General features: G+C 38.7%; 1 protein-coding gene across 1 annotated transcript in view; it reads right to left on the bottom strand.

Moving 5' to 3' along the window:
* igsf21a (immunoglobin superfamily, member 21a) overlaps positions 1–16,314 on the bottom strand; it is a gene marked incomplete at both ends in the record, with an annotated part of 161,976 nt that overhangs the window by 54,983 nt on the left and 90,679 nt on the right. The window contains one exon of the mRNA XM_083892836.1: positions 6,577–6,695. Coding sequence (XP_083748962.1) covers positions 6,577–6,695 — 119 coding nt within the window. The remainder of the gene's footprint in view (positions 1–6,576; positions 6,696–16,314) is intronic.

Raw genomic sequence — 16,314 nt, 5'->3', positions numbered from 1 at the left:
CTGTCTGCCCAGGCACTGAGGGACAAACCTCCCTCCACAACCTCAGCAGAAACCAGAAACACTGTCAGTTGGACTCCCAAGGTCAGGCTCTGTTCTGAGGAAATAACCTTTCTTTGTAATCTGTGGAATGTCGCATAGGAATCATTTTGGGTAATAACAAATAATGACCCCATCTCAACCAATGGGGGGAGAGATATCGATTTCTGTTTCCCATCAAAGCCTGGAATTATGACCTTAGCTTCACAGGGATGGATATGTCAGTGTTTGCAGAATGAAATATCTATTTTATGTGATGGGTCAGAGGTCGATCCCAGACGTGAGGAAATTAGAATAAGCTGTATGTATTAAACTGTAATAACCCACCAGACAGACAGACAGACAGTACCATAATAAAGTAGAAAAGCAGAGAAAATGACAAATGTACAGAACAAATTCTATTCTCAAAAAGGTTATTTAAATGTTTTAAAGGTTAATATTGTTATAAATAAGAAAACATAAGGTCCTTCTAAATGTTGTTGGTTAAACAATTAAAAAAGTAAATGAATGTTTTGAAAAGGTTTATCCTGAGATAACTGTTTCAAATGAATGGATAATTAAAGACTTTTCTCCTGAGTGAATCTGCATTTTCTGGTTGTGTTCCATTAAAGTGCTTGAGAAATAATTGTGATGATCATAATAGCAAAGCATACAGCACAGCACATCTTATCCAGTGCTGTATATTAAAAATGTGTTGGATTGATACTGAACAAAATGACATCATAATGACAACAATAATATATTATTGTTCGAGAATTATTAGCCAGGCCTAATTGAAGGGTGATGCAATGACTTGATTGGATCAAAACCTCTTAAAAGTGCTATTATTCTAACATACACAAGCTTTAGAAATCTGTCTGAATTAAAATAATGCCCTGACATACACCTGAGAGGACCTACACCCCCTCATGGAAATGTTCATTATTGTTTCAAAAGTATTTCCCAAATGATGTTAAACACCACTTTTTTAAACATCCTAGATTTATTCTGGATACTTCCATTATTTGACTTTGCACACAGTAATTAATTTAAATTATTCCACAAAAAAAAAAAACCCCACTCTGGTTCATGACACTTGGAAATGCTTGTGTAGCCTTCTCCTGCTTTGTGAGCATCAACAATCCTTGCTCTCAAGTCTAATCTGATTTCTTTTGTTTTTGGCATGATGCTTTCTCAAGTGACAACTCAAACCCTTAAATAAGATTTTATAATGTGTGCAAATTGGGAGATAACCCTCAGTTTTAACTTGATGTTAAAAGTTTCGAGCATTATAATAAAGTGTAAGCACATCATTGCACAACAGTGGTTTGTGCAATAAAAAGGTCAGTTCTAAAGGGGGCTAATCATTTTGACCCTGGTAGGTGGAATAATTGAATTTCTGTATGCAAAGTCAAGTAATGGAAATATCCAAAATAAAACAGGGATCTTTGAAAAAGCTGTGTTAAAAATGAAAAAAACAGCATTTGGGGAATATTTTTTATTTACTTTAAATTTTTTCTCAACTGTATGTTTATTCATGCCTTGTCTTATGTGATTGACTGTAAAAGCCAACACGTTTTACAGCTGGAGCTACAGTATTTAACCTTTTTACAACTAAATGTTGTTCTTGTACAAAAGTCATAAACCATTAGATTTGTTGTTTTAACAATGCTTTAAAGTGGTGATATTATACCCTATTTGTCCAAGTTAACCTAGTTCCCTGGTGTCCTAATGAACATGTCTGTGACATGCTTTGGTGAAAATACCATAAGGATGAAGCACCACAGCAGTTCAATCACCCTGCCAAAACAGCCCTGTTCAGAACGCTCGGTTTATCTCTTTAGGTCCACCTTAAAAAAAAAGTAAAACGAAACTTAAGGGACAAGAAATGACATCAGCCACAGAGCTAACAGCAGCTAGCATTTTGGAAAAGTGATCATTTGCAGGCTCTAGCAGGCACATTGCCGTCATATATAACATGTATGCACTGGACAGATAAATCCTCTGAGGCTGGAAGTTTGTGTAGAACTCTGTGCTGCACTGTGGAGCCAAGAATAGAACTTTTCGCCGACTTCGCAGACTTCGGATTTCGGATACCGTTGCCCTCGCCAGCACTCTCACGTGTTTTAAGGACAAAGCTGAGCTTTAGCGCATTGTGACGTCCAAATGAGTGTGGAAGTCAACATCACGTTTCATCTCCTGTACTTAGAATGAGGAGGACGACAAAAACATGAGTGAGTCATCTTTTTGCACACTTTGCCAATTGAGGGAACCTCCAGAGTCCCAAATATAAGGATTTAAATTATTCAAAAGGTGATTTTGCAGAATAAGTCCCCTTTAATGACTATATTCAATAAAATAATTTCACTTTATTAAAACACAGCCGGGGAATACAGGTAAAACAAAGAACTGGATGTGTTGTGTCCTTTTATGTCCGATAGCTGAGGCGCTTTCGATGTGTTTTGAACTGTAGCACAGAGGAAAGAGGTCAAAAGACTCAACTCTATTACATTGTCCATTTTCTGCCCAGTGTGTATTTACATCTTGTTGGATGGAGCCTGTGTGGACTGAGACTGAGAATGACTTGACAGTAAATTCAATAGCCTAATAAGGATCCTGTCCATCACTTTATTGCAGCTTTTTCTCTCATTTAACTCCTCATCCATAACCCTTCAGCTCAGATGCAGATTTTGAACTCTGATAACAGGCCGAGTGCCTCTTCATAAACGTTCACGGAGTTGTTCTCCAACAATTCCATTTTCCAGACGCAGAGCACCGTCGCAGCTCATTCAGGTTATGGGGCGAAAATGTTGCTAACACAGTGCAAAATTAATTGCACTTGTTCTAAGTATGCACTTTATCTTAATCATGTTTCTCATTATCAGGATAAAAGCCAGTCGGTGCAATTGTCCGAGGGGATATAAACACATAAATAAAAAACAACAACAACAGCAACAGCAACAATAAAATGTATTCCCAATTATTTTTTGATATCGCTTGCTTGTAACTATTAGAAACATCGCAACATTAGACCACACTTCCTGTAACTCGTAGTATCAGTAATTAACAGTGATTTATTGGATTCATTAGTGAGTGTAACTTGAGCTTAAGTGGTAATCATAGTTAGACAATGACACTCATTTATACGAGAGACTCTTCAGACCTCCAGGCTTAAATATAATGTCAACATATGTCTTTCCAATGCAAGAAGGGAACAAAAAAAGAAGAGACTTTTCAAACTTTATAGACTGAAGGACAATAGTGCAGGTACCAAGAGTTCAGGGTTTAGCCTTTTAAAACGGGATGATTGAATTTCTTGGCAGGGGATTCATTAAAATGGTAATTCTTATTTATGAAGCCCTTTAAAAAATTAAAATACTCTCCGTGTTCTGCTTCCTATTAATTAACTTTTTCCCTCTCATTTTCTTTCTTTCTCCTCTCTACATTTTTTTTTTCTTTACTTCCCACTGAACTTGACACACTAATAGGTTATGAATAATTCTGTTTCAGTTTAGATGGCAATTAGCCACAATGCCAGAGGCCATTCTTCTTCGTCTTCCTCTCTCTGGTGGAGTGGTGATTTAAGACCCAGCTGAGTGAGGGAGCCCCAACTATCCCACAACTACATCATTCACCTTTTCACACCCAGTGCTGAAACTAACTGAGTAATCCCCACCCACCGACTGAGTCTCAGAGTGAGCGAGCGGATCGCTAATAGAGCGGCGTGAGCTCGGACATCAAAAAGAATAGTAGAGAGGGTCAAGGGCGTCATTAAAAAAGTAAATGTAAAAACCAAAGGCAGTTCTCAGAGGCACAAAATGTGATAATGGAGTTATATTGTCACATTTTCCCACTCTCTTTCTGGTGTTCCACAAATAATTCAAATGTGTTGCTAATTAACCATGGGACCATATGGAGAACTTTGTGTCTTAGCTGTAGGAACTAATAAATAATTAAAATAATTGTATAACCGACTGATAAATAGATGAGGAAACATCCACTTTGTCCACTGACTGAATGGAATGACACCATCTATAAAATATTCCGCACATACATATACACTTTAATACTTCTCATCATCGGTCTCGACACGGAAAATCTTTTCTTATCGATGTGATTTTACTATTTTCCCTTTTACCGTGATATATACCATCAGGAAATTATATTTTCAGTCTTCTCCTGTTCAAAAGGTAAAAGAAGACATAAACGCATTCTCTATTTACATGCAGTCAAACGTTCCGTAGATAAAGTTCTATCTTGAAAATGTCATTAAAAAAAATCGTACACACACACACAGTCAAGGTAGCGAGAGGAAACACTGAGGAGCACTCGGAGAGCACAGACGTCTGTCGAGGTTTAAATACTTACATGTTGATCCACTGGATTTGTATAGAACTGTACCTGTTTATAGCTATTACTGTTTTACTATTATTAGCCTGTTGAGATGTCACTGATTTATGATGGAACACACATCTGAATTTGAACTAAAATGAGACTTCCCATGTTTTATTTAAATTGAAGCCAAATCTGTCATCCTGATCCGATCCAGATGAAACATATATTTATGGTCAATTAAACTTACTAATGGTCGAGTCTGTGTGCGTGTGTGTGTGTGTGACAAGTAATTTTTTCTTTGTGACATCATTGTGACAGTGGGTAGATTCTCTCAATTCAATGAGAAGATGCTCGCTGAGACGGTACACAGGGGAAACTGTAGACAGGAAGTTGCTCATAGAAGTGTTTATTAGAATGTATTATACTTCTCCCTCTAATCCCTTCTCGCAACCCTTCCTGTCCTCCACCTGTCCTCTGTCTCTCATTTTTTTCTTTCACCCCAACCATCCTTGAGTCTGGTTCTACATCGCTCAGAGATTTCTCCTTCTGCTAAAAGAGTGTTTTAGTCCACTGATGCCAAGTGTTCGCTCATTGTGTGAATTGTTGGGTTTCTTGAGGATGTGCAGGACCTTGAGATGACGTATGTTGTGATTCGCTGCAATACAAGTAAAATTGAATTGAACTACATATAGTATTTTTTCTCTTCTTCTTCTCTGTTTTGAATATGTTGTACACATCTTGTTGTATCTATGTTATACTGCCGATGTACTCGTGCACAGTGACCTTGAGAGCTCTGAAATGTGCCCGTAAATAAAACCCACAGCAATGAAAGCATAACTATCTTGAACATTAAAATGACCTCCGTGTTAAATGCATTTGGTAATCATCGGGCAAAGGGTGAGTCACCGACTTTAGTCTCTGAGCCAATGAGCATCAAAGTGGTGTGTTGTTTTTTTCAAATGTTCTCAGTTTTGTGACAAAACCCTTGACACACACACAGAATAAGCAGCTAAAATGGAGCTGAACGCTGGATGTTCGAACATTCATACTGTTCAGACTAGTGTGAAACAAAGACACACACACACACACACAAACAAATAAAACCCAGATTGCTGGTACAAATAAACCAAGTAAACACAAGTGTTTCATCAAAAACAAGTGTGCTATAGTCTTTTCCACAAATGGGGGGTTGACGGAACAGCGAGACTCTTTTCTTTCTTTTTTTCTCCATCACAACTGCAAATCTTAAAGGCTTAGCACAGAAATGAAAGAGAAGCTCTTACAATCAAAATGATTGTTGTGGAGAGCTGATCTATATTCAAGCTGAGCAGCAAATCTCCACCTGCTCAATATAGATGCAAGTGTCAGTTATTAGCATTTTCATTTTTACACAATAACACGCACGCACACACACACACACACGCACACGCACACACACCTTCTTGTACTTGCTGCATACTGAGGACCAGCATTTCCACTTTATAAATCAACACAATTACAAATATCTACTTACATCTATAAAGAACTACTGGTTGCAGTACCATAAAATGTCTGCAGGTGGAGCCCCATTATACTGTGTCGTCCAAAATTTGAAAAAAAAAGTGACCCAAAATGTTTTGTCCAGAATTAGACAAAAACGTCATACTGTACTATGTTGTCCAAAATTTGAAAAAAAAAATTGACCGGAAATTTTTGGTCCAAAATTTGACAAAAACGTCATACTATACTATGTCGTCCAAAATTAGATTTTTTTGTTTTGACAAATTGAGTATAGCATGTTATAGCAACCTAAGGAAGTGATTTCAATGAAAACAAAGTGAGGACCGGCCAAAATGTCCTCACTCTGTAAAAATGACCTCACTTTGTTGTTTAAAAACCCTCACTGGTCCTCAGTATGCTGCAAGTACAAGAACACACACACACACGCACACACGCACGCACACGCACGCACACGCACGCACTCGCACGCACTCACTCACACACTCACACACAAGTATTTTTTTTGTTTGCATCAGTTTTAAAACATCCTCCCTCTCACACTTGACACCTTTCGATGTTTTTTGTGATCACGAGGGCTTCGGCTGCTGCCTGCCAGCTCTATTTTTTCATTCTTTGTCGTACATGTCCAACCTGCTGTGTGTAGCCCCACATACATTGAATACTGTATGGAAGACCTGTCTGCTTTTATATGTATAGTAGGTGCAGGGCAGCGGTGATGGTACTCACACATAACAGTAAGAAAAACATTCCCTGAAGCCAAGACAATCTTCTCCCTCGTTGCCCGGTCATAGATGCCCACGTGGCATTCATAAGGCCCGTTGTCAGAGATCCGTACCTCGGGCAGCCTGTGAAGAAAAGGAAAAAAAAATGACAAGAGGTTACAAAAAATCTTGCCATTTACTTTGTGCACGCCAATACACAACGGTAGTATAGCTTCTACATTCATATGGCATCCATTCCATCTATTTTCAAATAGTTAGAGCTCATTATCGTGCTGTTCATTTAATGAAGGAGATGTCATTTTTTTCTTCACCTATTCCCCCCCCCCCCCCCCCGCCAACAAAATCCTGAACAACAGTAAAAGAAAACAGCAATAATTAATTCAGATATAGTAGCTGCATTTATAAGAGAACTAGGGATTGGAATCTGTATTGTGCACTCAGCGAATATGTCAACAAATTCAGGAGAAGCCGCATTTAGCCGTGGTGATTTATTCCTGCAAAACAGGAACAATTGTCATTGTTGCCCAAGTGTTTCAGAAGAAGCCGGATGCTCAAAGCACCCAGGCTTTACTGTACACTGTTTTACATAAACCCCTGAGCAAGGCATTTCAACTCCAACTAAAAAGCTGAACTGATATCAGCTTTAAAGGTACATTATAAATCTAAAGCAACTGGCCATAAAATCCTCCTAATATGTCACAGAGACTCAGGAATAATATTCATATAACAAACTGACAACAACAACAGTACAGCCAAAATATTCGCATTAAAAATATATATTTTTGCGAACCACAAATCATGTTTATGTGTTGACATCATGTTTTGGCATGTGGCGCCACCTACCACGGTCTATCAATCATTGCAGTCAGTAGAGTCTCAGCTGCCGAGCAACCACGGGTTGCCAGTTACGTCTGAGCTACAATGGTGGAGAAAACGAAACCTAAAAGACCTCTGTATTTTGAATTTGAGTGTAGTAACCGTATTTGTCCACATTCTTACATATGGCGCCTTTAAATGATTTATTTGCATCCAAAGTCTAAATCAAATCCATCCATTATAAAAATCCATTTGAAGTTGACGTGAACATCTATTATCTGCCTGTTGATTTTGTTTGACCCCACATGACCCCTGGGCTGAATATGAGAGATTATTGACAGTCGATCAATTTTCAGCAACAAAACACATCAAACATTGTTCGGCGTTTCATGACATGCTTTAAATGGGAGTCCCCAGGCTCAGCCCTGCAGTATTTGGAGTTCCAGGATTGAAAAGTTCTCTGTTTAAGTGAATAAATGTGCAGCGAGAAAGTAGAGCTCTGAACCTGAAGTGGGGGTAGTTAAGGTCTAATGAATAAACCAATCGTAAACAAAAGGTTCCACAAAGCTACAAGATGTAAAGTGAGCTCGTCTCTACCAATGCTTCCTCAAAGTAGAGGCATAATATTTTTTTTTTGTTTTAAACACACGGTAAAAATGAAAAAAAAGCAGCGCATTTATCTCTGTGATTGCAGCTGGTAGGTAATTGGCTTTGTCTTTTGGGGAGGGGTGTGAGTGTGTTGTTGCAGTAAACGCTGATTGTTTTTTTTACAAACAAAGCCATAGTCCTGGTCCATAATTCTGATTGCCGCATTCATGGACTCCAACCGGCGCAAAGAAAAGAACCTGGGGAGAGATAAATATGAGGCATGTTGAGGCGCGTTGCCAGAATATGAGCGGAGCCACAAAGAAACCCCCAACCGCAGCATTTCTGAAGGGGCCGCCTGCTATTCAAGTTTGATGGCTCGATAAGTCCATCAGAATTTGGAGAGGGAAAAGAGGGAAATTGAACAATGAATATTCAGGCTCGCGTTAAATATTAAGACTAGAGGAATTAAACTTTCAACGTGCCCACTAATCTTTTATGTCAGGCATTTGAGAGGTGCAGGTCCATCGTGGACCCGCTCAAAAAAACACTCAATTTTTTTTATTTATTCTTACTGCTGCCTCTTATTCGTAAGTAACGACTCAGCTAATGTTTGAAATCTAAATTACGGCGAGATCATATTTTAAATAGAAACAATGTGACATAAGCTGACATCTTGTCTTTTAAAAGCGGCAGTGACTGAAGCTCTCGGCCACCCACTCCCAGTAAGAAGCTACTTTCAGTTGTTCTTTAGAAAACCTTTGCACCTTTAAACCGTTAAGTAAATACCAACGAGTGTTTCTATTCCTGCTCATACTTAAGTATAATAGCACTGGATTTATTACTGGATTTTAAATGTGTGATTTGTTATGACTTTTTCCTATTCATGGTTCACATCTTACCAGAAGATTACCTCTGTATTTTCCAATTACCTTTTGTTCTGTGCACCTAAACCTCTCCACTAAATTAGTATTTTATCTCTTTTAATATTCCATTGTTTGTTTCTTGGAACCACGGATGAGTTATTCTCGCCGTCTCCTACTCTGTTTAGAAATTATGAGCCTAAATTATTGGAGGGTAACAAACTGCTGATTCTGCAGTGAAACAAACCAAGGTACACGTGTGGACAAAAAAAAAAAAAAAAAAAGGAATACATTAAAATAAATGCATAAAACAACAAACACTATAATGTGAATGGGTGAACTTAGTAGTCAGTCAGTTTCCAGCAAACCACATTAAACTCATCACAAAATTTCTCCTGTACAGAAAAAAAAAAAAAACCCCAGTACATATTCGGTGGAGATCGATGGGCAATGGGCCCCCGTGGATGAGCGGCAAAAACAGCATGCACTGCAAAGAGAGATCGATTGTCCCCTGGGAGTTGCATCTGAAAGCTCTTTCCTGTTATGTAGGCCTTCCTCCAGAACTCATCCTGCCTACAAATGCAAGCAACTGCAACTGCTGAGACGCAGAGTGAAAAAGACCTTTCTTGACAGAGCGGCGTCTGATAGCTCATGCACTCAGTCTCTGGATTAAGTAGCATATTGTACGATATTCTCTCTGGCCTGAGGTATTACAGGTGAACGGGTCAGGATGAGAAACCGTAGTCCATATCAAAAGTCATATCTTCTATTTCTTATATTTATAGAAATGTAAAGTGCCTGAACCGTGCTGCTGTAATGCAATGTTTTTCCCAGTCTGGGGATCAATAAAGTCGGTCAGTCAGGTGGTCGATACACTTTAAGGAGACAAAGGACGGGATGCAAAGATAGTTGTGAAATGACCCACGTTCCCTGGATGAAAATATATGATGTAAATATTGTTGTGAGTACAAAAGGGGGCGTGTGATTGACCTTGTGCTGGCTGTTTATTATTCTCGTACGTGCCGATAGCCCAATCGGTTTTTACCCACAGTGCTGCAGGGTCTTTTGTTTGCCAAACCTACGTTCATGGATTCAAACCCATGCAAATGCAGAGAGGTGTGACAATAATGATAATAATGTTAGAAAACACAGACAAATTTGCTCACTAGGTATGAGTATTCACCTGATACTATGGTGTGCATAAGCCAATCAAATGGTGGAAAGAAACCACACAAATTGTGGGTAATTTGACTAAAACATAATTGATCCCATTGTCACGGAAGTAGAATATTTAGTACAGTACAAAAAAACCACCATGACACCAACAAATAAACTAGGTGAGACCATTGTATTAAAAGAGGAAATCTCAGTGGATGCTAGTGGAAATTTGAGAAGTCAAACAGAAAATGCATCCCTGAACACAAGAGTCCAGAGGAAATTAGGTTTCCATCATAAAATAAGACTTTAGTGTCAAGAATAAAACACAAATCTCAATACATGGAGGTTTTCTGAATCTCAAATGGCCGGAACCGTCTAAATCCATGTTTTTGCAGTTCCGTCACTGGAGTGTTAGTCTGTTTTCTACGCTTGCTTTGTGTGTAAAAGGATGAAGACTACTGAGGTGAAGAGTGACATATTCAGAAATGAGGTCCTTATAATTAATGTTGCTGTTCATATTCCCCCTGAAATGACATATACACAGTAGAAGTCGTCCATTATGTGGTCCTACTAATTGTAAAATGGCATAATTTGTCAGTGCACAATTACTTAACATTCAAAATGCAAAGTTAGCGTAAGGAAAAAAACAAACACAATCATAATTGCGTGCATGTGTGGGTGCGTGTCTACCATGCTAATAGGAAAACAGCCCATAAAAAAAAAAGACATGTAGCATTATGTATGCATCACATTACACACAAACCTACTGGGAGAAGGACTTCCTTTGGAAGTAAAATCCCAGGGTCGGCTCTTTTAGCACTTCCAACCACTACTGACTGGCTCTTAACTCACTGTGTCTATTACTGCATTTCGGCTGAACAAGTGAGCAATTTCAACATTCATGTTTTTGTGTGGCAACATTCCCACGCTGGTGTAATTTGCATCACGACTGAACGGGGAAAAGGGGAAATAGCATGAATAAAGTAAAAAGTGCTTGACATCGCAGCGGTTATGTCTGGAAAAACAAAAAAAAGTGGCCATAAAAAGTTTCAGAGGTAGATTCTACTGCTAAAAACAGACCTGGACATTCTGTACGACTTCACAAAGATTTTTTTAAACACAATTTTAGTGTGTGTGTGTGTGTGTGTGTGTGTGTGTGTGTGTCACAAATAGTTTCAGTATACTGCTAAGTACATGTGAGTAATTGAGGCCATGTCACTGCGACATTAAGTCACAGTGACAGCTGTTAGTTTCTGTCAGGAGTCTTTTAAATATGTGGCAGCCAATTTATATTACTTTTTTAATGCAATGTCTAAGCCTGAGAGGTTTTTTTTTTTTTGACTCCCAGGTACTTCTTTTTTTGACTGCACTGCTCTCATCTGTAGAGGAGATAGTCTGCAGCATCATTTGCAGCGTACAGCTTGCTGCTCTTTGTCACATCCAATACGTGTGAATGAAACAATCCATATTTAAAGCACAGGCTCCTTGTTTTGACAACAATTACACTGTATTGTATCATGTTCACACCTTCATTTTTTCATGTCGCCGACAAATGATATAACCAGCATCTGTGCTGTTAAGAAATGTTGAAATGAGTATGCACAGCTATGCATATATGCATATAAATGATTGATGAAAAACACTTCCAAAAAGAGTTTGATTTTTGACATCGGGACAAACATTTTAGAATAATATGAACAAATATGTACAACGGCGCATTAGGGCCAAGTATGAAAAAAAAGAATAATTACGGACCCAGGGGAGGGGGTAAAAGCTGCAGATTTATGATATTAAAAGTACCAAATCTATGAGAAACTAAAGTCGCAGATTCAGGAGATTAAAAGTAGCAAATCTACGAGAAACTAAAGTCGCACATTTATGAGAATAAAAGTAATTAATCTATGATTTTTGTTTTGCAGATTTATGAGATTAAAAGTATCAAATCTACGAGAAAAAAATTACAGATTTATGAGATTAAAAGTAGCAAATCTACGAGAAACTAAAGTCGCAAATTTATGAGACTAAAAGTAGCAAATCTACGAGAAAATAAATTAGCAGATTTATGAGATTAAAAGTAGCAAATCTACGAGAAAATAAATTAGCAGATTTATGAGAGTAAAAGTAGCAAATCTACGAGAAAATAAATTAGCAGATTTATGAGATTAAAAGTAGCAAATCTACGAGAAACTAAAGTCGCAGATTTATGAGATTAAAAGTAGTGAATCCACGAGAAAAAAGATGCAGATTTATGAGAAAAAAGTCACTTTTAATCTCATAAATCTGCAACTTTATCCGATAAATATTGCCCCCTTCCCGCACGTCCATATTTATTTTGTATTTTTCCATAGTTGGCCCTGATACGGCGTCATACATTATTTGTTCATTCTGTGCACATGCAAAAATAATTTGAAGACTATGTAAAGCACATCGAGTCGTCTTTCAATTTGAAGGTTGTTGGTTCGATTCCCGGCTCTGCTCGTCTACATGCTGACGTATCCTTGGGCAAAACATTTAACGCTATGTTGTTCCATGATGGCTGTGCCAGCAGCATGTGGATGGGTATGGAAGATGAGTGATAGAAACTGTGCTGTACATAGATGTATGAAAATGGATGAATGAAAAAGATGTATGAATGGATGAATGGCAAAACTGCAGTGTAAAGCAGCTTTGAGTGGTCATCAAGACAAGAAAAGCGCTATATCAATACAGACTATTTACCATTTACCTTGGAGAGAATGCCCTGCAGTTTAGCTGCTTCCAAAGTCACTGATGTGAGTGGTTCCAACTTTGCATTGCATTTTTATGAAGCTACACTAATGCCAGCTTTTTGGCAGCAGCACCTGACTTCTTTTTTTTTTCCCTTCCCACGGTGAAATGTGTAAAACCATTTCTAGATTAGGCACTGACACATCATCAGTGTTAAGAGGCTATGATAGGCTTGAAGCATGAGGCTCAATCAAAAGAGGAACATGTCTGCAGTTCTGTCACTGCTGTCCAATGTGTCACAGAAGCCTTCGACTCACCGCATTAAGATTTTAAGAGACTACAAACAAACAATACACATGGTAACTTAAGCTGATTGCTGTGTATTACATCAGATAGTAGTGTATATTAACACCGTGATTATGAACACGATTCATTAATTAAGCACACACAACCGATGCCTTTGAGAGTGGAATCATTTGGTTTAGAAACAATCTTCCATCGAGCACTTGCTGTAAGTTACAGGCAGGTGGAGCTGTGTCTCTTATTAGGCCTAATGCTATAGTTGCGAAATCCTCATTTATGTAACATAATTACTGAGAATTTAAACTGCTTGATAAAAGTTCCTGTTAAGTGAAAACTTTAAAAAAAACAGTCGCCCCTCAGAGAAATGTGATACCAACCACCCAGCTAGATTTGAATGATAAAAAAAGTTTCAAATCATGTAAAATTCAGTGACATTATCTGCTCTGAGACCCCGGGGGGCATGTCCGCTATAGGAGGCAAACACACAGTTACACACATGCCGGTCTACTCGCTTACATTAGGACCGAAGTGTGTGAACGTAACAGCTTTGGTCGCACCTCCTAATCCACAGCGCCACACACACACACACACACATGCAGAGTTAACGGAGGACCAACATCCATGAACACTGCTGTTCATCAGTGTTTGTACAGAACATTAAACATAAACACTCAGATATGAAACTTCCAGTTCAACAAACACGTAGAGAAGCACAACATTTTCACTTTTATGTTGGCAGTTGAAATGAAATACTGAACACAAACACAGAGCTGGTTTAGCTCCAGCTCCCTCTCTCTATCTCTATTTCTTCCTCTCAGACACTATATTGTAATATATATATATATATATATATAGGTGTGAAGGTGTGAAGTAGAAAAAATCGGTATTTTCTTTACAGAGACTTAAATGTTGGGAGAGGATGGGTTTTCGTTAGCAGAAGAGTTGGAAGTAGACGCAATGTTTCCCATGATCATCATCGACCATTATCAATATCATCGTGCGTGAGGTAGGATTCACCAGTGCCAACGTTATGTCCCAACAACCTTGACAAACTTATAAGACGAGGTTGTTTGTCAGAAAAAGTCAATAAAGAAATAGTTTAAAACAAGGCTGTGTTGTGCTACTTTTGTCAACTAATTAAATGCAGACTTCCATTCCTATTCTTTGCGCTTGACAACCGGGGGTCCTTCAAATTTCAAGTGTCATCAGCCACATGTGAGTGAATCTGTGAATCTGTCATTCATCTTACAAGATTAATCTCAGCGGCACATGAATACAGCGTAAGTAAACAGCTGCTACCGTTCTTTGAAAGGGTACGACCGATCGCTGTCAAAATCAGATAATACTCTGCAATTCCCGTCAGTGTCAGTGTCACTTCTGAAGCTACGTCTAATAATTGGAAGATGACACGTGTTCAGAAAAATCATCCTCTATTGTTGTGAATCCTTTGCAGCATCGCAATCAATATTGCGGCGGAAAAAAAAAGTGTGTTCGCCAAAAAGTAAAAGCTACAACAACAAAAAAATGTACAGTTTTCCGCAAAACGCTACGAGTTTATAAAAGATAATGTTGAGACGTTCATTTTGGGTTGTACAAACGGATTTGTCGGACTGCTAAGCCTTTGTAAGAAGATTGAGCATTCTCAGGTGGGAACGGGAGATTACATTGAGCACAATTTTAGCTTTTTGCATTTCTTTACAGTGCTGAGCTGTTGTTATACCATAATAGTGGGATTGCAAATAGTCGAAGAGATTTTTTTTTTTTTTTCCTGACTAAAAAATGATGCAAACTGAGGCAGCAGTCACAGGTTAAGCATTCAGATACAGATCTGGGTGCAGGTAACATACACCTGTTCAGACGCTGGTTTATTTTAAACCTTTCCCTCCCTCAGGGAATGAATTAGACTTTCTCTCAGTGAACATGTGCGCTCATGTGGATTTCCAGGCGTTGTTTTTCTATTTGTGTGTACAGCCATAATACTGTGAGCATGTAATGGTGCATACCATTGTATTGTGGTGACACTTATTCTCCCAAAAGGGACAGCAGGATTGTCCAGATTAATTAATCTCAGCTGGGCAGCAAACATCACACATGAGAGAAGAGAGAGATTGACGGACTAATGTGGAGGAAATTTTTTATTTTTTTTTAAAAAGTGGCTGGGATGTGCAAGAGCCGAATTAGACGATAAACAGCAGGACATCGATGAGATGAACCAAGATGATTAAAGACTGATAATGCGAAAAAGGATTCAAAGTGTGAAGCATTCTTGTTTTAAAAAAAAGTCCCATTTGCAACGTGTGGCCAGCATTTTCTTTGTGCTGCTGAACATTCACAGAGGGATTTCTGCAGTAGGAGGAGGAGGAGGAGGAGGAGGAGGAGGAGGAGGAGGAGGAGGAGCGCCAAAGCACAAGGAGCAAGAGATGAGGGAAAGGGGCAGGCAGCTGCCAGCCATATTGTTGGGGCCTGGGGTAAAAGAAGAAAGTCCCCAAGGAGTCATAAACGTGTAATCAAGCCAACCAGATCCAGATGACTCCCCCCGTTTTACTAGCATTTCGCTCTCTCAGTAAAAAAAAAAAGTCAAACCTGTGGAGCCGTGTGTGTGTGTGTGTGTGTGTGTGTGTGTGTGTGCGCATCCTCTGCATGTTCACCGCGATGATAATGTGGTGGCACTACCTGGGATAAATGCACTACTGCAGTTGTAATGAGACTCAGCACAGCCAGATGTTACCTACATCTTTAACACTGGACTTATTATCCTGAGCAAAGTTGCTGATTAAAGTTTGCCACTGCCTCCTCTCCTGATGTATTCATGTGGTGACCCTTTCACCCAGTCTGGCTCAGTCTGATAGCAGAAGTTGTGGCACTGAAGAAGCATCTCAGTGCATTTACTATGACAGCATCAAGAGCAGGGCTGAACGATTTTGAAGACATATCTAGTTGCCATTTTTGAGATGGAAAGTGCAATTGCGATGATATGATTTGTGAGATCAGAGGGAATGGTCATTTTTTTAAATAATGCAATAACATATTTAAAATGATCACTGTGTGATATGTGTGATATTTATGTAAAATTGCAGGAGGCCGAATTGCGATTCAGATTTGATCAATTGTTCAGCCCTAATCATTGATTAAACTGTGAGTTCACAGTTTAGTGAACAGTTCATAGATAACACAGTTCAGAGTTTGCCAGTAATTAACTACAACTAGTTAAAAATCGTAAAATCAGACTTTCTTTGAATAATGAAAAAAAAAAAAAATCTATTTTTTGGGGGGAAACTCGAGATCTCGACTTTAAAAACTCGAGATTTCAA

The sequence above is a fragment of the Microchirus variegatus genome, assembly GCF_963457635.1.
Source record: "Microchirus variegatus genome assembly, chromosome: 7".
Classification (NCBI taxonomy): Eukaryota; Metazoa; Chordata; class Actinopteri; order Pleuronectiformes; family Soleidae; genus Microchirus; species Microchirus variegatus.
This window is presented reverse-complemented; position numbering and strand designations above follow the sequence as displayed.